The following is a 23,395-nucleotide window of genomic DNA, read 5'->3' on the forward strand; positions in this document are numbered from 1 at the left end:
CTGCTAGCTTCTTCTCCTGGCTTCCTGTTTCATGAAGCTCCCTGGGAGACATGTTCCTTCTTCATCTCCAAAGGTCGCTGGCTGGTGGACTCTGCTTCTCGTGGCTATGTCGTTCTGTTCTGCTCTCTCTGAATCTCATTCTCCAAAATGTTTCCTCTTTTATCGGACTCCAGTAAACCAATCAAGACCCACCCAAACAGGTGGAGACACATCTCCCCTAATCCAGTTTAACGACCGCTCTTGATTGGGTTACATCTCCAGGGAGATGATCTAATTACAGATTCAAATATACAGTATTAAATAGGGATTATTCTGCCTTTACAGAATGGGATTTTTTTTATTAATTAAAAAAAATCAATAACAAATGAACAAAAACATTCTTAACATATGATTATTCCGTTCTACATATATAATCAGTAATTCACAATATCATCACATAGTTGCATATTTGTCATCATGATCATTTCTTAGTACATTTGCATCAATTCAGAAAAAGACATAAAAAGACAACAGAAAAAGAAATAAAACAAAAACAGAAAAAAAAAAGATTATACATATCACACCCCTTACCCCTCCCTTCCATTGTTCACTAGCATTTCAAATTGAATTTATTTTAACATTTGTTCCCCCTATTATTTATTTTTATTCCTTATGTTCTACTCGTCTGTTGACATGGTAGATAAAAGGAGCATCAGACACAAGGTTTTCACAATCACACAGTCACACTGTGAAAGCTATATCATTATTCAATCACCATCAAGAAACATGGCTACTGGAACACAGCACTACATTTTCAGGCAATTCCCTCCAGCCTCTCCATTACATCTTGGATAATAAGGTGATATCTACTTAATGCATGAGAATAACCTCCAGGATAACCTCTCGACTCTGTTTGGAATCTCTCAGCCATTGACACTTTGTCTCCTTTCACTGTTCCCCCTTTTGGTCAAGAAGGTTTTCTCAATCCCTTGATGCTGAGTCTCAGCTCATTCTAGGATTTTTGTCCCACGTTGCCAGGAAGATCCACACCCCTGGGAGTCATGTCCCACGTAGACACGGGGAGGGTGGTGAGTTTGCTTGTTGTGTTGGCTGGAGAGGTCACATCTGAGCAACACAAGAGGTTCTCTTGGAGGTGACTCTAGGCTTGACTTATCGTTTGTGGGATTAAGTTTCATATGAACAAACCCCAAGAGTGGGGGCTCAGCCTATAGCTTTGGTTGTCCACACTGCTTGTGAGAATATCAAGAATTCAATTTGGGGGAGGTGAATTTTCCCCCATTCTCACCACTCCCCAAAGGGGACTTTGCAAATACTTTTCTACTTGCTGATCAAATCACTCTGGGATTCATCAGGGCATCACTCTGGACAAGCCAACAAAATCTCTTGTCCTACCGAAGGTTCCATGTATTTATGGTGTTCAACCATGCTATCTATATAAGTTATATTAGGAAATGCACTAGTCAAAATAAAAAACAAAATGGGATTTTGATTAAAACATGGCTTTTCTAGGGTACATACATCTTTTAAACCAGCACAGGGAGGGAGAATGGGATTCGAGAAGAGGGCACAGAGAACTTCAACTTCTCTATAATGTATTTTGTTTTAAAAATCGGAAGTACAATGTTAACACTTGCTCACTTTGGGTGCTGGGTAACAGGTGTTTGTTACAGAGATTTTTTTTTTTTGTATGCTTTATAATTTTCAAAATAAAAGTGTTTTGTTTTTTTTAATTAAAACAAAAACAAAACCAAACAATGGTTGACAGTTCCCTCCTCTTTGAGTGGAGAAAATAAACTAACTACCTTAGAAGTGGCATGAATAAGTTACAGCTTCCTCGTATTTAAGAACCTAGGTCGCCCCCATTGTTTCACTTCTCACTCTGCATGTTTTCCAGGATGCCTCCCTTTTCTTTCATTTCCTTCTTTTCAAAGTCTTCTTTAACTAGAAATACTACAGATTTGGAAAGGAGGGGGTCAAGAATATGTACTCGGACTACAGGCTTATAGTTTTCTTGCTTACAACTTCTTACCGATAAAGAAACTGAGAACCAGAGAGGTGAAAATATTTGCTATTGTTACGTTCCACCTTCACCCACAGGTGAATCTATAAAGGTTTTACACACACCCTTTCTAATTCTAAAAATTCAAGGTTATACTTAAAATAATAATTTAGGTTTCAAAAATTTTCTTTGGAATTTGAAGTTGATAAATGTATTCTTCTTTTCTTTTTTTTTTTCACATGGGCAGGCACCGGGAATTGAACCCGGGTCCTCGGGCATGGCAGGCAAGCACCCTTACCTGCTGGGCCACCGTGGCCCGCCCTATAAATGTATTCTCTACTGAAATGTCTATGAGATTGCCTTCAGGCGTTCTTCTTTGAAAGAGGAAGGCGACCACATCCCACTATGTCAGGAGACCCTATCTGGAATCAACCTTTACGACACTTTGGGGAGCAATGGGGTTAATGACCTAGTTGGAGAGTAGAAGGGAACCAAGAAAAACCTCTCGAAAAACCTTCAGGGGAAAAAAATTAATAAATAACCACTTTAGGTAAACAAGTAAATAAATCACTATAATTCCCCAAGTGCTCACCAAACCTTCAGACAGTCATAAAAATGGACTGTAAGAAGGGCACATATGTTTCCCACCCTTAATTTCTAGGCTACCAAAAGTAATTACTGCAAACACTAAAACATAAAAATATTTAAAAGTGGAGAAGATATATATGGCACATACTTTTCGTGAATCTTCAAGACTCGGTGGACTATAGGAATCTCTCTTCCTTCTATCCTAAAAACAACAATTTCTCCCACTCTTATGGGATCTTCAACTCGATTTGTTAGAAAGAGAAGATCTCCTCTATGAAATGCAGGTTCCATGCTGCCACTAGGAGGAAAGGAAGAATATAATTAGCAAAAAAAAAGTCTGAATTAAATTTACTTTTAAAATTAGATATTTGACAAATCAATCAAAAGTATCAAATCTGGAGTATATGCAATACCTTAACAACTGTATCACCATAAATGCATATTATTTTCAAAATATGGATTCCCCAGACTAATGAGTTATACTCACTAAAGGTTGTTTTACTTGTTTCAGTGTTAGCCTTCACCGACTAGTTCCGTTTCAGGCATTGGTATTCAAAAGAGCTTAAAACTTGAAAAGGGCAACGTTACAAATTCTGTAACCTTTTAAATTTTCAAATGATAAGCAGACTGTTAAAGGAAAGAATGAACTTTAAAAACACTGCCCTTATTCTCACTTCAGCTGAAAACACTAAACATATTCATATATTCAAATAAGAATGGGATCATCTTCTTCTGCCATTTATAAAGATACAGATAAAGATGACCTTCCGGGTTCAATCCATTAGGAAGGAAAAACAGTTTATCAAGTCAAAGACCAGTCAGTTACAGAGATAACACTTGCACTATCAACTTTTGTTTTGTTTTAAAAGAGAAACAAGAAAGAAAACTAGAGAAGAGATTTTTGCTTAAGAATTTCAGACACCAGAAAAGGATTCCATTCTATGGTAGTTTAGGCAAACTTCTACAGTGTTTTCTCACCTCTCACCATTTGCACTAATTAATGAACCCTTTCTTTCTAAGGAGAAGTAGCCCATCAGTATTATTTTTAGGAACTCCAGTCTCAGCTTTCAAGAAGATTTAGTAAGAAGAAAATGGATAGGCAGGGATTAAATTTAATATCAGTGCGATTTCAAAGTTTTGAACATTTCTGTTTTGAAGAATTGGTCCCACTATGTAAGGGAATGTAACATTGGTTCCCAAACTTTATACTGCACCTTGGAATCACCTACAGCACATTAAAAAAAAATCCAATGCCCAAGTCATAGCCCAAATCATTTAAATCAGTATGTCTGGGGATGGGAGGCAGACATCAATAGTTTATAAAGATCCCAGGTGACTCTAATGTGTAATTTGGGAACCTATAGGTGTTTCACCTCTGAGGACTTAGCTTCTTGACCTTGGATACACGATTATTCTTAAAACCTTTCTAAAGGTTCCTCATGGGACAGAGAGTTCCCTTTATCCCAAGATGTTCAGGCAAAAAAAAGGACTTGATGAAACTGTAGCAGGCATTCTAGTCATATAGTTTTCAAGTTTTATTTTGATTTTTTAAGTCAGTGTACCTTTGTTCAAATAAAACTTTGCTTACTACCATATAAATAAAATACAAAAGCTGAGTTTTCCTTATTGCACAATGACTCAAATTTACTGAGAATTTACTATATGTGGAGTGGTCTTTTAAATTTTATGTTTTAAATGACCTTCACAACAACTCTATGGAGTAGATATTATTGTTATCTCAACTTTACAAAAGAAGAAACTGAAGCTTAGAGAGGTTTAAAATTCCACATTTATAAAATGATAAAGGTGAAGTTGTACCAAGGGAGTTCAAGAGAATTCACTCACTGTGGTAAACGCCTACAAGTCACTCTAGAATTTTAAACAAGGAGTATCATAATATATATTTATTTAAGAAAAATCATTTCAGAAGATACAGGAGTATATAATAAATACTCAAATAACCACTAAACTAATGAGTAAATTGGAAAAAGATGAAAAGGGAGGGTGGCAGACCAGCTGTCCAGTCTATTATTCATAATAGAATACTTGGCAATCATTAAAATAATTCACAAAAGTCATTTAAAAGCTTTTGTAAACATGACTACAGGGGAAAAATAGACAAAAGGATTCACTCAAAGAACTATCCCAATTATGTAAAATAATAATATATATGAAAAAAGAGACTAAAATGATAATTCAGAATTATGGGAAATAATTTCATTTAGATTTTTTTATTTCCAACATTTCATACAATGAAAATATATTAACTTTCTTCTGATTATAAATATTTTTTAAAAGGTCACTACAATAGCCCAGGCAGGAAATGACGAAGGTTTGAAAAGAACAACAGTAGTGAGGACAACTATAAAAGGGTAGAACTAGGGAGAATAACAAAGGAAGGCCAACTGGATACGACAGAAGGGGGAATCCAGAACAGCTCCTAGGTTTGAACACTGGCTATAAAGCAGATGGCAGCAACAGGCACAGAAACAGGAGGAGGAAGAAGAGGTTTCATTTTTATTATATGGAGTTTAAAGGGCCTCTTCTATATCCAGACAGTTATGTCCAGTGTAGGATAAAAATCAAAATCTAGACTTTCAGAAAGAAAGCTAAATGAGAGAGAAAAAGATTTAGGAATTCATATATAGATGGCAATTAAAACCAGAGTGGCAGATGAGAGTACATAAAAGTATGTAATGAAAGGACCAGTAAAGAAATAAACTTCTATTATCTGATTTAAATTATTCTTTAAAAATATCAATCACGATAGATTTTATAAGCAGTTATATATAAACACTTTAATATTTTAAACTAAATTCAGCTTTATAAAGGGAAAAAAAATCAGCTTTGAATGTACCCTGAAACTTCATTTAATAAAATAAATAATATGAAAGGGTTTATCTTTACCCACAAAAGCTTCACAAAAGTCCAGGTCAAAAAGTGATTCTCAGTTGGCCTGAGTCCTCTGAGGCATAACTGGCTCCAGGAAAAAATTATTTTCCTGATGTTACAGGAAACTGGCCACACTACCTGCCACCCAATCACATAAATCACCTGTCTCTAATGACAATTTCTTTCATTCTTGACAAGGTCCTCTAATATGATCTGCCTTCTTTTAATTAATTATTTATTTTGGGAACATGGTCCGGGAATCGAACCCAGGTCTCCTGCATGAAAGGTGTGCATTCTACCACTGAACCACCCATGCACCCTTAATTTATTTTCTTTATTCCAGATTGGCAATGAGAAAACTTAATATATAAATAACGTAGCTACCAAATAACTTAGTCCAAATACCACTTCTCTGTCCCTAACAATGGTATAATTTTTCCAGCAGAAGTGGACCACTTTCATGACCAGCAAAGTTTTCAATAGGTCCTCTGTCTAATCCCCGTTTCAATCCAACATCCCCAGTTAAGAGATTATCAACTTGCATTAAACACCTCCACTAAAAGGACCTAAACCCGAAAATCAGAAGAAGCTCCAAAATAAGCTTTGTTGGGATCTCTCTAAACCTTTTCCCTCGCGTGCCAATTAGTGTGGCTTTTCCTTCCATTAGTGTTTGAACTTTTCACAAATTGAAGCACACTACTGCATTTAAGACTGTCCATGAACTAAGGCCACATGCATTTTAGAACCGGAAAGACCTCTGACATCATCTAGGTTTAGCCATTTTACAAATGAGGAAACTATGGTTCAGTGAATGGATAACTCGCCCAAGGCTGTGGTTAGACAATCAAAGAGTTAGAGACCCAGGTTATTATATTCTGTAATACTGTAATATTACAGTATTACATTAAATACTTTCACAGCTAACCAAATCTATAAGTTACTGTGGAGGTCTTAGAAGAAAAAAAAAAACAGTTGTATTTAATTACTAATGAAGATAAAACTATAATACAAGTAAGAGAACAGGAATCTAGTGGAGACTCACTGCCTCCAACTGCGTGTTAGAGTTGGAAGTATATCATAGTACTGTAATAAGGGAGACAAATTCAAATTCATCTTTTGAAAAAAAATACTATTATCTAGATAAAAATGTTAATGGTTTGATTATTTTATATTTATACCCCACTATTCCCAGAAAGGATTTGAGATGATTTACAAAATTGAGCCCCAAATAAAATAGAACTATAATGACTAAATAACCACATCATAAATGTGTTAACTAAATCAGGCTTTTTGTTTGTTTGTTTTCTACATGGGCAGGCTCCAGGAATCGAACTCTGGGATAGCAGGGGAGAATTCTGCCACTAAGCCACCGTTGCACTGTCCTAAATCAGGCTTTCAAACCACTAAGAGTATGAGTGTAAGGATAGGAATGGAAATAGGAGGGAGAAAAAAATTCAGTTATATTTGTCACTTTAAAAGATAGTATTAGAAAAAAAAAAGAGATAGTATTAGAATCGTAAACATTCCTGACGTCTAATTTAGAAATGATATTTAAAGGTCAGCATGAAACGGAAATAATTAGTGATGCTTCTGTAACACTGGGAACATGCTACAGAAAACTCTTCATTTGTGCAAGTACTATAAAATCTAGTGAATTAATAGCTAAATACCAAGCCTGATGAATCAAAATGAGAATGCAAGAAGACAGAAGAATTTCAGGAACGTAAAGTGCAATGCAATACTTCAAGGAATTCAAATAAGGTATGTGCCACAAATTAAGCTTACACGGTAACCTTCTTCTTGAAAGATCATGACTCCTTTGGAGTTCTACATAAGAAGTCTCTAATAGGATGAGGATGTCTCACAATTTGGTAGTTACAACTACTGGTCCTCTTCTGGGAAAGAGTAGTTTCTAAGGGATTCATATACTAGTTATTCACTATCTCAATTTTCTCCCAAGTAAGACTTTTAATTCCATGCAATTCCATGCCTTGAAAAGAAAAATTGTTACCTGAGCACCACTACAATTGGACTTTCACTTCCAGTTATTACCATTAACCCCTTCCAGATCATTAGTGCTGAGGAGACAATCATTCCAAAATTTAGGACTTGGTAATAGAGCTGTAAGGACAAAAGAAAAGAGATCAGATCCACAATTATCCCACTTGGCAAAACAATTTAAGTTTCAAATATTACTGTTAGGGCAGCTGAACTGAAGACTCTCTTTAAAATACTGGTATGATTATATCATCAATATTCCAAACAACCATCTTTTCTCATTCACAATACCCTGGTTCCACAATGTGCACTAAAATACCAGTTACATTTATACAATTTATAATTTTCAGAATCTTTCACACAGTTATTTCAGTTGGGCATTGTGCTGGTTTCAGTTGGGCATTGTGCCCCCTAAGAAAAGCCATGTTTTAATACAAATCCCATTTCATTAAAGGTAGAATAATCCCTATTCAATACTGTATATTTGAAACTGTAATGAGATCATCTCCCTGGTTGATGTGATTTAGTCAACAGTGGTTGTTAAGCTGGATTAGGTGATGACATGTCTCCATGCATTTGAGTGGGCCTTGATTAGTTTCTGAAGTCCTATAAAAGAGGAAACATTTGGAGAGAGAGACTCAGAGAGAACACAGAATGCTGCAGCACCACAAAGCAGAGAGACCACTAGCCAGTGACCTCTGGAGATGAAGAGGGAAAATGCCTCTCGGGGAGCTTCATGAAACCAGAAGTCAGGAGAGAAAGCTAGCAGATGACGCTGTATTCGCCATGTGCCCTTCCAGCTGAGAGAGAAGCCCTGACTGTGTTTGCCATGTGCCTTGTCACTCGAGAGAGAGAAACCCTGAACTTCATCGGCCTTCTTGAACCAAGGTATCTTTCCCTGGATGCCTTTGATTGGTCATTTCTATAGACTTGTTTTAACTGGGACATTTTCTCGGCCTTAGAACTGTAAACCAGCAACTGATTAAATTCCCCTTGTTAAAAGCCATTCCAGATTGTATTCTGGCAGCTAGCAAACTAGAACAGGCATCATAACCATGAGCTTAATCTCATCCATACTACATATCAGCCAACCAGCCAACAGTAATACACTTCTGCTTCTGAACTCCTCTACTACTCAATTTTCCATAATACTTATCTGGTCCTGGATAGTTATGGGATAGTCAATGACATTTACCACCATCCTCTCATTTTACAGTGAGGAAACCTAAGCATCAGAGAGGAGAAGTGATCACCTAAGTTATCCAGCTTGTCAGTCATATAGGCAGGATTTGAAGGCCAAACTTCTCTTACTACATTTCCACTACTCAACAAATTCTAAACATTCACAATTCGAATAAGCTAATGACAGAAATGTATTTCAACTGAATAATGAGTTGTGTTGGTCTAAGGTTGGATAAAGGGCGAAAGTAGAGAGAATAACTAGCCATCAAGGCAAACAGCTCAAGGAGTGAAAATATGGTGCTGGAGAGAACCGTAAGAAATCTGGAAAAGCATATTATAGTCAGATTATGGAGAACTGTGAATGTAGCTGTGAAAACAGGGGCCTGAAAAGACATTCACAATATTTCTTAAAGTGAAAAATCAAAGGTCCCACCCAAAAGTACTATATAAGACCATTTTGTTATAAAAAACAAAACAAAACATACATATATAGATGTATATATGCAGACATTCTAAAAGACAACTGTTTAAAAATTCAATATCATGGGAAAAATGTGGAAGTCTTCTAGATTAAAAAGAATAAAGAGAAAGGTTTGTGGGAAGATGACAGTAGGAAGCTCCAGCAATCAGTCTCTCCACCAAAGCAACTATGGAACACACAGAAACTGAACAATTTGGAATTATGCAGGCTACTGGGACACTTGCAGCATCCAGAGAAGAACCGGATGAAGAGGCTCATGAATTGTGGTATTTCACCATTTGTGCAGTGGCTACCATCCTCCATCCCCCACTGGCATGGCAGGCAGCAGTACACTGCAGCCTGGTCCAGGTAGAGCTTGCTGGGTCCAAGGTAGACAATAAAGACTTAGTCCTCCCAAATCTGGGGTGGTGGGTAATGGTGAGGTGTCTGGCTGCTAATCAAAGCTGAGGAGTGGGCTTTAGGGCAGCCATTGTTTCATCCATCCTCAGGTAAAAGTGGCAGAGAAATCTTGAAGAGGCACAAGCTTTTTTGCTTTCTTCTCTTTCTCCACTCCAAGTTTGGGAGCAAAATAGTTGGGAAAAGTCACAAACTGATGAGCACTTAACAACAACAAAAAAACTAGCAATCTCAGATAAGTGGGAGAACTAGATTTCCAGAGATTTAGCAACGTAATACTGAAAACGTCAAGTTCTCAATTTAAAAAGTTACAAAAGACACAAAGAAAAAGAAAAACAATGGCAAGAAATCATGATGAAGAAGCTCATACATTACAACTAGTAGTCAAAGATTTCAATCAACTATCTAAAATATGTTAAATGAGCTAAAGGAATCCATCTACAAAGCACTAAAAGGATTAGGAAAACAATATCTGAACATAAATGGAAATTATAGAAAGAAATCAATTAGAAATTTTATAGTGGTGATGAATGCACAGCCCTGAGACTATACTAAAAGCCACTAATTGCACACATTGAATGTATCGTATGGTATGTGAAGAGATCGCAATAAAACTGCTTTAAAAAATAATAAAAGAAATCAATTAAAAATTTTGAAGTTTCAAAGAACAGAAATTGAAATAAAAGCTCATTAGACAGACTACACAGTAGATCTAAACAGGTAGAAGAAATGCTCAGCAAAACTGAACTCAAGACAACTGAAGTTATTCAGTGTGACTGGCAGAAAAAAAAATAATGAAAAAAAAACAGAGCCAGAGAGAGATCTGTGGGACACCATCAAGCCTATCAATATATGCAACATCGAGGCCCCAGAAGGATAAGAGAAAGGGGCAGAAACATAGTTGGAGAAAAAAAATGGCTAAAAACTTCCCCAATCTGATAAAAGACATGAATATACACATATGAGAAACAAAACAAACTCCAAGCAGGACAGACTTTAAGAGGTCTACACCAAGAAACATCACAGTGAAACTGTCAATATCCAGAGACAAAGAAAGGATTTTGAGAGAAACAACTTGTTATTTATAAAGGCTCCCCAATAAGACAAATGGCTATTTCTCATCAGAAACCACAGAGGCCAGAGGACAGTGTATGACATTAAGGTCCATAAGAAAGAAAGTGTCAACCCAGAATTCAATACCAGCAAAATTATTCTTCAAGAATGAAGGAGAATAGATGTTAAAGATTGAGATGGTATAATCTAGGAATGCTTAGAGTGTATAATAATAGTGAAATGTACAAGGTACAATTTTAAAAATGTTTTTGCATGAGGAAGAACAAAGGAATGTCATTATTGCAGGGTACTGAAAATAGATGGTAATTAATATTTTAAAATGTCACCTTCTGTGTGAGACTAAAGCAAAAAATGTTTGTTACAAAATGCATATTTTGAGTAGTGCATTTCCTAATATAACTTATGTAGATAGTTTGACTGAATGCCATAAGTACTTGGAATCTCAGTTAGGACATGAGATTTTGCTGGTTTGTCCAGAGTGATGCCCCGATGAATCCCAGAGTGATTTCATCAGTGAGTGGAAAAGTATCTGCAAAGCCCCCTTCGGGGAATGGTGAGAGCAGGGAGAAATTCAACTTCCCCAAGTTGAATTCTTGATATTCTCACAAGCAGTGTGGACAACCAAAGCTATAGGCTGAGCCCCCAGTCTTGGGGTTTGTTTATATGAAACTTAACCCCACAAAGGATAGGTCAAGTCTACTTAAAATTTAGGCCTAAGAGTCACCCCCAAGAGAGCCTCTTTTGTTGCTCAGATGTGCCCTCTCTCTCCAGCCAACACAACAAACAAACTCACCACCCTCCCCGTGTCTACATGGGACATGACTCCCAGGGGTGTGGACCTTCCTGGCAATGTGGGACAGAAATCCCAGAATAAGCGGAGATTCAGCATCAAGGGATTGAGAAAATCCCTAGAATGAGCTGAGACTCAACATCAAGGGATTAAGAAAACCTTCTTGTCCAAAAGGGGGAAGAGTGAAATGAGACAAAGTGTCAATGGCTAAGAGATTCCAAACAGAGTCCAGAGGTTATCCTGGAGGTCATTCTCATGCATTAAGTAGGTATCAATGAATAACCTATCATTAAGTAGGTTATTCAAGATGTAATGGAGCAGATGGAGGGAACTGCCTGAAAATGTAGAGCTGTGTTCCAGAAGCCATGTTTCTTGATGATGATTGTATAATGATATAGCTTTCACAATGTGACTGTGTGATTGTGAAAACCTTGTGTCTGATGCTCCTTTTATCTTTCTTGTCAACAGATGAGTAAAACATATGGAATAAAATTAAATAGTAAGGGGAACAAATGTTAAATTTAGTTTGAAATGCTAATGATCAATGAAAGGGAGGGGTAAGGGGTATGGTATGTGTAATTTTTTTTTCTGTTTTCATTTTATTTCTTGTTATCTTTTATTTCTTTTTGAATTGATGCAAATGTTCTAAGAAATGATCATGATGACGAATATGCAACTATGTGATGATAGTGTGAATTACTGATTATATATGTAGAACGAAATGATTATATATTAAGAACGTTTGTGTGTCTTTGTCATTTTTTTTAAATTTAAAATTAATTAAAAAATTTAAAAAAAGAATGAAGGAGATATCTAATTCAGCAACCCTGTTATTAGACATATACTTGGAAGAACTGAAAGTAGGGACATGAATGTACATCTGAACACTGGTGTTTATGGCAGCAGCATTCACAGTTTGCAATGGATGGAGGTAGCCTAAGGTTACATCAACTGAAGAATGGAAGAATGAACTGTGATCTATACATACAATAGAATATTAAGTGGCTGCAAGAAGGACTGAAGTTGTGAGGCATCCAACTAGGTGAATGGACCTTGAGGACAGTATGTTGAGTGAAAAAAGCTAGAAACGAAAAGAGAAATGTAACACCTCACTAATATGGACTAACTATAAAGCGCAAACTCTGAGAACTAAACCCAAGAGCATAGGTTACCAGGGGAAGGTCTACTGTAAAGGTTCCTAGATTGTAAGTTCTTATAGCAGTCATATCTATTTCTGAGTTTTAAGTGTTATTTCTAAATTCTGAGATGCTTAGCTCTTTGTATATAACCTAGTGGGTCCCTGGAACTTCAGCTATCGTGTGACACCTGAGACTCAGAGTTAGAGATTTGCAGCTCTCAAAGTCAACATTACCCCATAAAGAAACTTTAAAAAGCTGAAAAAGAGATCAGACTTCAATTAGAGGTATGAATGAAGGAAATATGGTTGGGACTAAGATAACTCAAACAAAACTAGTCTTTCAACTTCTGTGTGAGACCAAAGGAAAAGATGTTTATTTGGTACAAAAGTTATATTTTCTGTAGCAGGCTATTAACTTGTATGATCAGTTTACTCAAACACCATACTTACATGGATATCTGAATATGGATTGAGATCTTGTTGGTTTATAAAGGTTAGTGTGATGTCCCTATATATCCTAGAGCAATTTTGGCAAAAAATAAAAAATTATTTGCAAAGTCCCCTTGCAGGACTGAGGAAAAATGTGGAAATGTTAACTTCCCCATAAGGGAATTTCAGATATTCTCACAAGCATTGGGGACCACCAATTTAATAGGCCGAGCTTGCCCTAATGAAGCTTATGCCTGCAGAGAAGAAGCTAAGCCTACTTATAATGATGCCTAAGAGTCACCCCCAGAGAAACTCTTTTGTTGCTCAGATTGTATCTTCTCTCTCTATTCAGTAGGTAAACCCATTGCCCACCCATCCCACAGGTGGGATATGACTCCTGAGAATGAGCCTGGCCCCGGCATCATGGGATTGAGAAAAACTTCTAAACCAAAAGAAGGGAAATGAAACAAAATAAAGTTTTAGTGGCTGAGAGATATCAAAATAGAATCAAGAGGGCCTTCTGGAGGTTACTCTTATGCATTATATAAATATCCCTTTTTAGTTTTTAGTGGATTAGAATAGCTAGAAGGAAACACCTAAAACTGCTGAACTATATTCCAGCAGCCTTGATTCTAGAAGATGACTATGTAAGTATATAGCTTTTACAGTGTGACCATGTGACTGAGAAAACCTCGCTGACACTCCCAATAACCAATGTATGGATAGAGGAATAAAAAATATGGACAATAAACAAATAAATAAATAATAGGGGGGATAAGGGATGTGGGATATTTTGGGTGTTCTTTTTAATTTTTATTCTAATTTTAATTTTTTTGGAGTAATGGAATTGTTCAAAAATTGATTGTGGTGATGAATGCACAACTATATGATGATACTATGAACCACTGATTGTACACTGTATATTAATATAAAGGAGGAGGGATGGAGTTACATAAGAGTAGAGGGACTGTAATACTGAAACTATATCAAATAAGGTTGTTATTAATTAAAAATGTTAATTGCAACTACAAAAGTAACCACCAAGAAAAAAAAACACCGAAAAAAAAGAGGAAAAGAGAAAAAAATGAAAATGGTACAGTACAAAAAGCAACCAAATTAACAACAACAAAAAAAGGACCAATGGTGTAACTGAGGAACAGAACACAGAAAAAAACCAAACAGCTAATGGGCAGAAGTAAATCCTTCCTTCTCAGTTGTGACCTTACATGTCAATGGATTAAACTCTCCATTAAAAGGCAGAGATTGGGGTGGGGCGTGCAAGGGTAGTTCAGTTGTGGAATTCTCACCTGCCATGCGGGAGACCTGGGTTTGATTCCTGGCCCATGTACTTCCCAAACAAACAAATAAGCAAGCAAACAAATGAAAAGCCAAACAGAAAATTCAGCAAAATGGTGCTGCGATAAAGTGATTCACATGGAAAAAGCATGAAATGTGACCCCTGCCACACAGCATACAAACAAACAAAAAGGCAGAGACGGAAGATTGGATGAAAAAGCATGATCCACCTATATGCTCTATATAAGAGACTCAGGTACAAAAACAAGGAGGTTGAAAGTAAAAGGGTGGAAAAAGATAGTCAACTCAACAATAGTCAAAAGAGAGCCTAAGTGACTACATTATTGTTAGACATACAGACTTTAAGTCAAAACAGATTACAAGACAAAAATATCATATATTGATAAAAGTTTCCATACAGCAAGAAGACATTATGATTATAAACATTTATGTACCTCACAGCAGAGCCCCCAAAATATATGAAGCAAAAATTGACAGCACTGAAGGGAGAAATAGATGGTTCTACAATAATAGTTGGAGACTTGAATATGCCACTTTCAGTAAGTGATAAACAGAAGGTCAATAAGGATTCAGAGCCTCTCACTCTCCTTTTTATACTTGCAAAAGTGCCCACATGCTCCTTTCTCTGCATATATACTTAATAAAGTTCTTATCTATCCACTCCAAAAAAAAAAAAAAAAAAGGAATCAGAAGACTTGACCCACAGTATTAACCCTAACAGACATGTATGGAATACTTCACCCAACAACAGAATACACGTTCTTCTCAAGTAAATATAGACATTTTCCAGCATAGATCACATTTAGGCCACAAATCAAATCTCAGTAAATTTTAAAATATTGAAATCATATAAAGTATCTTTTTGGGCCACAATGGAATGAAGCTAGACATCACGTACAAGGAAAATTAGAAAATTTACAAACGAGGAAAATAAACAACATACTATTAAAGAATCAATGGATCAACGAAAACACATGGGAAATTAGGAAGTATCTTAAAAAGGAATAGAATGAAAACACAACATACCAAAAACTTAATAGGATTCAGTGAAGTCAGTGCTCAGAAGAAAGTTTATAACTCTGAATGCTCTATTTAAGAAAGAAGGAAGATCAAAAATAAAAAACCTAACTCACACCTAAGGAAACTACAATAAGAAGAAAACACCAAACCTCAATCAGTAGAAGGAAGGAAATGGTAAAGATTAGAGCTGAGACAAATGAAACAGAGAATGGAAAAATAATGAAGAGAATCAACAAATCCAAATTTAGTTTTTTAAAATATCAATAAAATCAACAAAACTTTAGTCAGATTGACAAAGAAAAAGAGAGGACACAAGTAACTAAAATCAAGAATGAAAATGGGGACAAAACTACCAATCTCACAGAAATAAAAGGGACCATAAGAGGCTATCAAGAATAATCACCAACAAACAAATTAAGAAACCTTGATGAAGCAGTCAAATTCCTAGAAACATAAAAATTACCTAATAGGATGCAAGAAGAGAAAAGTTCAACAGATTTATAACAAGTAAAGAGATTGAATCAGTAATTAAAAGGCTGCCAATAAAGAAAAGTCTAGGACCAGATGTTTTCACTAAATTCTATCAAATATTTAAGGAAGATTTCATACCAATCTTTCTCAAACTCTTCCATGAAGTAGCAGAGGAGGGATTACTTCCTAATTTCATTCTACTATGAGGCCAGTTTTATTCTGATACCAAAGCAGATAAAGAGAGCACAAGAAGACTGCACAGGTGGTTCCGTGGTAGAATGCTCTCCTTGCAGGAGACCAGGGTTTGATTCCCAGCCTATACAACCTGCTCCCTACCACCCCACCCGCACCTCACACAAAAAAGAGAGGGCACAAAAAAATAAATTTATAGGCCAATATGCTTCATGAATATAAATGCAAAAATATTTTAGAACTTAATTCAACAGTAAATCAAAAAGACTACACACCATGACCAAGTTGGATTAATTTGAGGAACTCAGGGTGATTCAACCAAATAAAATTAATTAATATACCATATTAATAGGCTGAAGGAGAAAACCACATCATCAATTCAAATGACAAAGAAAAGGCATCTGACAAAACCCAACATCCTTTCATGACAAAATCACCCAGAAAACTAGGAATAAAAGGGAACTTTCTCAACATGATAGAAGGCATTTATGAAAAACTCAGAGCAAAGATCATACTCAATCGTGGAAGACTGAAAGCTTTCCCTCAAGATAAGGAAAAAGACAAGGATGCCCATTGTCATGACTATTATTCAACAATGTGCTGGAAATCTGAGCCAGAGCGATCAGGTAAAGGAATAATGAAAATTATTCTGCTTACAGCAGCATCTAAAAGAATAAGACACCTAGGAATAAATTTAACCAAGGAGACGAAAACTTCATACACAGAAACTATAAAACACTGCTGGATTAAATTAAATACCTAAATAAATGGAAGACATCATTTTGTTCATGAACTGGAAGACTTAATGTTAAGTCTGCCTAAAGTGATCTACAATTCACTGTAATCCCTATCAAAATCGTTTTGCAGAAATGGTAAAGCTGATCCTCAAATTCATATGGAATAGCAAGGGGCCCCAAATAGCCTAAACAATCTTGAAAAAGAACAAAGTTGGAGGAATCACAGTTTCTATTTCAAAACTTATTATGAAGCTATGGCAATTAGTTAGTATGGTACTAACATAAGGATAGTCATACAGATCAATAGAACAGAAGTGAAAATCCAGACACAAATGTACACATCAAAGGCCGGTTCAATTTCAATAAGGGTGTCAAGCCCGTTCAATAGGGAAAGAATGGTACTGGACAACTGGAAATTCACATGCAAAGAATGAATGGGGACCACTACATCATCATATACAAAAATTATTTCAGAATGGTTATGTGACCTAAATAAAAGAGCTAATTCTGTAAAACTCAAATAAGAAAATGTAGGGAAATATTTTCAGGACCTTGGAGTAAGCAATGGATTTTTAGATTTTACATCAAAAGCAAAGTAACAAAAGAAAAGACAGGTAAAATGGGTTTGATCAAAATTAAAACCTTTTGAGCACCAAAATACATTATCACTAAACTGAAAAGACAACCTACAGAATGGGAGACAATGTCTGGAAACCATACATATGATCAGGGTTTTAGAGTCCTTCACCTAAAAACAAAAAGAGAAACAACCCAATTTTAAAAACAGGTCAAAGACCTGAATAGACATTTCTCCAAAGAAGATATTCAGATGATCAATAAGTAGATGAAAAGATGCTCAACATCATTAACCATTTAAGTGCTAATTAAAGTACAATGAATACCACCTCTATACCTACTAGAATGGTTACTATTAAAAACTGAAAATAATAAGTGTTGACAAGGATGTGGAAAAACAGGAACCCTCACACTGTGGGGTGGGAATGTTAAACAGTGCAGCCACTGTGAAAAACATTTTGGCGATTCCTCAAAAAGTTAACCATGGAAATACCATACGACCTCACAATTCGACTCCAAGGCATACCCAAAAGAACTTAAAGGGACTTGGACAGATATTTGTACATTGAATCTCACAGCTGCAGCATTTACAATAGCCAAAAGTAGAAGCAACCCAAGCGTCTATCAATAGATGAATGGATAAATAAAATGTGGAATAGCCATATAACAGGTTATTCAGAAGTAAAAATAAATGAAGTGCTAGTATGTGCTACAATGTGGATAAACCCAGAAGACATCATGTTGAATAAAATAAACCTGATATAAAAGGACAGATATTGTACAATATCACTCATATGAAATACTGAGAATTAGCAAATTCATAGAGAAAGAAAGCAGAATAGCGGTTACAATGGGTGGAGGAGGGGATAATGGAGAATTATAGCTAAATGATTATGAGTTTTGCTTTGGGATTATGAAAACAGTCTGGAAACAGTAGTGAAAGCTACATAATACTACCAATGTACTTAATGTCAAAGAATTCTTCACTTGGCATGATTAAAATGACTTTTATGTTATGTATATTACAGCACAATTAGAAAAAAATAAAATGACTAAAGCAACATAATCCAATGTAATAATGCATACCCCTTGACTGGATCCTAGTTCAATAAGACAAAAAAGCAAATAAACAACAACAAAAACAACATAGTTGCTTTCTTGTCTTTTTGAGCCAGAAAAGACGTTTTCAGGCCACTGAGAAAACTCAACTATGATTTGAATATAACATAATACTAGGGAATTGGTGCAACTTTCTTAGATGTGATAATGCTGTGGTTATGTTGGACACTGTCCTAATCTGTAGGACATGCACAGGAAAGTAAGTAGGTGAATTTCAGCTCATCTTCAAACAAGTCAGTAAAAAATTATTTATACAGATATGTATGCACATAAACATACACAGAACAAACATGACAAAATATTAACAACTGTTGAAATTAAGTGGTAGCTTACAGATTTTCATTGTAGCATTTTTTCGATTTGTCTTTAAAAAAAATTTTTAAATATCTGTAAGAAAAACCAGAAGAAAATAAACTAAATATGTCAGTGATTATAACTGGGAGTACAAAAGCACCATTTTTCTTTATATCATTTTGCTTATCCATACTTTCTACCTTTTTAAATTAATTCTTATTTCTACAGAAACATTATATAAGCATACTGCCAAGATATATTAATAATAAATGGGGAAATGTTAGATTGTATATATGGTAACAGAATAATATTTTCTAAAAATCCATGGAACTAGGTGCAATGGAGAGGCTGGAGGGAACTGCCTGAAAACGTGGAGCTGTGCTCCAGTGGCCATGTTTCTTGAAGATAACTGTATGATGGTATGGTTGTCGTGGTGTGGCTGTGTGGTTGTGAGAGCCTTGTGTCATGCTCCTTTCGTCTACCTTATCGATGGACAAGTAAAACATGGATTTAAAATAAATAAATAATAGGGGGAACAAATGTTAAAATAAATTTCATAGATTGAAATGCTGGTGATTGGTGAAGGGGAGGGATAAGGGATATGGTATGTATGAATTTTCTCTTTTTCTTTTTATTGCTTTTTCTGAATTGATGCAGATATTCTAAGAAATGATTATGATGATGAATAGACAACTATGTGGTGATAGTGTGAGTTATTATTATATAACAAGAACGGAATGATCATATGATAAGAATGTTTGTGTTTGTATGTGGTTATGTATCATAAATAAAAAATAAATTAATTTTAAAAAAATCCATGGAACTACCCTACACTGACAGGGAGCCCTAAGTTAAACCACAGACTGTAATTAATAGTACAATTATAAAAATGTGCTATCATGAATTAAATACCCTACCAATACCAACACAAGGTGTTGGCGGGGAGAGGGTATGGGAATCCTGTATGCATGATTGTTCTGGAAACCCATAAATTCTCTAATAAATAATTTTTTAAAAGACCTATCTAATAATAATCAGCAATGTACTGACCATGGCAGGCTGACTCCAGCCAACATTTTTCACGTGAAGGCCCAAAGCTTGACAGAAGCACACTATTTACTAAAACAAGCTATATGAAGAAAAATTTGAGAAATATCAGACTCTTCTTTCTTTTCTCCTTTTCCTACCAATAATCTTTCCTCAAAAGTCAAACATATTGCCTCCCTCAGCCCCTGCTTTCTTTACCATCACTTCTAAATGCTTATGAATGTACATTATCTGAAAAAAGTATTGTTCATTCTGGTATTAGCAGAAACAAGATGACAGCTACTAAATCTTATACCACCTGGCCATGTTGGGCCAGTTGGGTCAACTGTTAATAAGACATTGTGAAATACGTAGAATAAAAACCATGAAACAGAGTACTCCTATTGTTTTTTTTCTAAGACATGAACAGAACAATATATTCCTCAAAGCCCAAGGTGAAACTATAAAATAATATTCTTTATTATAACCAATTGAAGCCCTATATAATATTTCTAAAATATGCTACAAGGATTTGTGTGTGCTATTTTTTCTTTTTCATTTTTAGGAAAAAACTTGTGGAAGTCTCCCAAAAGAGCAGTGATAAGACTAACCCACATAATTCATAACATATTCTAGGTAATATATAACAAAAATTAAGAAAAAATTAGGACAGAAATAGCAGCAAAATAAAAGTTGGTGATAATTTAAAATACTATAATTTAATAGGCTATAATCTGGAAACGCTGTACTATGCATTTATCTGTTACAGCTATCAAACATACCATTATGTTTCCTATTCTTGTAAGAGACAAATGAAGGTCCAAAATGTGAAATTTTCATAAAAGTCAGATTTCAGCAATCTCAAGCAAAGATAGTACTGACCAGGAAGCAAAAACATATTTTAGAGTTAAAAAACACAGCAATTGACCTAAATCTTAAATTCCTTTATTTTAATCCCAAAAAAAGAACTGTATACCTCAAACTAAACTCATTAATCCACAACCCCCCAGCTTTCTAATTCACAGAAGAAGGAGCAATAAAGGTTAAAGTATTAGAAACAGATACACAGATAGCAGTTGGAAGTAAAACTAATGAGTTTGAAAAAACGGAAGCCTGTTTAGAACAGACGCTGTTATTATAACCCAGTACGATCAATGATGATCCCAACGAGGATCCTAAACGATTAAATATATTACAAAATTCCACATAATGAAATACTACTGAAAAATAGAAAGGAATGAACTGGCACATACAAATAACATAGATGAAATTTTTTTAAATGCCGTTACAACCAAGCTGGAGTATTCGGGACCAAATTTATGTTGTTGCCTTAAATAACTGAAATACCAGATGAGATAAATGAAACCAGGTTTTTCAGACATTGGACATCAGTCATAAAGGACTGTGATTACTTAAAAAGAGGAAACAAACAAGGCGCGCCCTATGAAGGCCCTACCTTACAGACTAAAGAACTTCCACACCACAGGGCGAAGAGGAGCTAGGCAGGCAGAAGACTGGCAGTCTCCTTGGCTTGAGAATAAAGAACTGGGCGTTTGGGGAGGCAAACACAGCTAGAGAGCACAGGGCAGAGTACCAGAGAGGAAAGAGCTGCACACATACCTGCTCAGGGTCTCCAGCTGAGCAAAGATCAATGTAAGCACAAGAGGGAATTAAGGGTGGAAAAAGAACTATTTTAAAGAAACAGATGTAGCAATCCCCAAAGCTCACATACAGCAGGAATAATTCATATTTCCATCAACCAGCATGAGACTCCTCATAATATATGAAGCTTTGGATAGAATACTCAGAAAGGTACTGTTCACTTGTGGTTCAAAATTAGCCCTAGTGCTCCAGACCTGACTAACAAAGTTTTTAAAAAGTCTTGAAAGGATCAAACTGTTTCCAAGCAAATTAATCATATCCCAGAATAAAGCTCAAGAATATTTACAAGTACACAAAAATCAAGTAACCAACAAGATGAAATTCACAATGCGTAGCATACAATAAAAAGTTATCAGACATACAAAGAGGCCAAAAAATGACCCATAATGAAGAGAAAAATCAATAAGGACAAACAGACCCAAAAATGACAGCAGTGACAGGAAAAGTAGAAGACTGAGCATGTTAAGTAGAGAAATGGAAAACAAAGTATCAAAGAGCTAAATTAAATTCCTAGAGCTGAACACTACAATGTATGAAATGAAAACTACACAGGACGGATTAATAGCAGATTAGACATCACAGAAAAAAAAAGGTTAATGAACTTGAAGACAGTAAAAGAAGCTATGCCAGCTGGAAAAAAATAACACTACAAAAATAATTAACAGCACTAAATTATATATGTGAGTGTGGTTAAAAGGGGGAAATTTTAGGTTGTATAAGTCACTAGAATTTTCTTTTTTTAATCCATGGAACTTCACAAAACAAACAATGAATCCTAAATTAAACCATGGACTATCGTTAGTAGTACAGTTATAAAAACGTGCTTTCGTCAGTTATAACAAATGTACCACATGGATGCAAGGTATTAATTATAGGGTGGTATGTAGGAACCTTGTATTTCACGCATGATTTTTTTTTTGTAAACCCACTCTATCTCTAATTAAAAATAAATTTAAAAAAAGACTTGGGAAAAAAAAAAGGGAACACACATCAGTGAGACAAAGAACAACATCAATTGATGGTCCATCCTCTCCAGAACATCAGCTAGTTCCATCTCCCCACCCATATTATTGACAGCTCCTTCCAACATGAAAAAGTTAGAAAGGCTATAGCCCAAATAACCCTAAAGAATGGGATAGAAAATTCAAAGGTGGAGTTATACAGAGAAGGTAGGGTTTAACAAATGAATATGATTCCTTAATCATTAAATTAATATTTCTTTTAGTCTCCAGTATCTGAGAGCAGCTAGAAGTAAAAACCTAAAATTGTGGAACTGTAACCCATACCAAACTCTGAAACCTGTTCTACAACTAATTGTTGTGCTGTGCTTTGCAATTTATTATTTTTTTTGGTATATGCTATTTTTCACAAAAGAGAAAAAAAAAGTTGATTGTGATGATAAAAAAATGCTTATTCCTTCTAGGGTCCTATATTCTGGAGCAGCTAGAAGGAAAAATCTTAGAGTTTGTCATGGGACAAACTCTGGGACAAACTCTGGGAGCTGTCCTGTAACTACTTGTTGAAGAGTACTTTTGAAAACTATTGCTTTTTTCTTTGCTTTGTATATCATACAATAAAGAAAGTTTAAAAAAATATCAAGCAACCTATATCCATTTAACAGGTTTCCATGGAAGGAGGAGAATGATATTTAAAGAATTAATGGCCAAAATTTTTATAAATTTGATTAAAACCATAAACCCATAAATCCAGGAAGGACAACAAGCAGAAGAAACACGAAGAAAAAAACAACTATGTTAAAGGATAACATAACCTTCCAACTGCTTAAACCAACGACAATGAGAAAACTATAAAAGCAGCCAGAGAAAAAGACACATATGCAAAGGAAAAAAGATAAGAATGTCAGCCCACCTCTCTCTGAAAATAAGCCAGAAGACAATGTAGAAAAAACCGTCAACCCAGGATCCTACACCAGTGAAAATTTTTATAAGTGAAAATGAAGGCAAAGTAAAGCTTTAAGAACACAAAAGCTCAAAGAATTCATCATGTACAGACC

At 35.4% G+C, this 23,395-nt stretch overlaps 1 protein-coding gene across 2 annotated transcripts in view; it reads right to left on the reverse strand.

The window, feature by feature from the left end:
* Window positions 1–23,395, reverse strand: part of SEC11A (SEC11 homolog A, signal peptidase complex subunit) — a 95,100-nt gene that overhangs the window by 26,838 nt on the left and 44,867 nt on the right. For both annotated transcript variants that reach the window (XM_077124295.1, XM_077124294.1), the window contains exons 2-3: window positions 7,491–7,600; window positions 2,736–2,885 (exon numbers count right to left, since the gene is read on the reverse strand). In XM_077124295.1, the coding sequence (XP_076980410.1) occupies window positions 2,736–2,885; window positions 7,491–7,600 (260 nt within the window). The remainder of the gene's footprint in view (window positions 1–2,735; window positions 2,886–7,490; window positions 7,601–23,395) is intronic.

This window comes from Tamandua tetradactyla, chromosome 12 (assembly GCF_023851605.1).
Source record: "Tamandua tetradactyla isolate mTamTet1 chromosome 12, mTamTet1.pri, whole genome shotgun sequence".
Classification (NCBI taxonomy): Eukaryota; Metazoa; Chordata; class Mammalia; order Pilosa; family Myrmecophagidae; genus Tamandua; species Tamandua tetradactyla.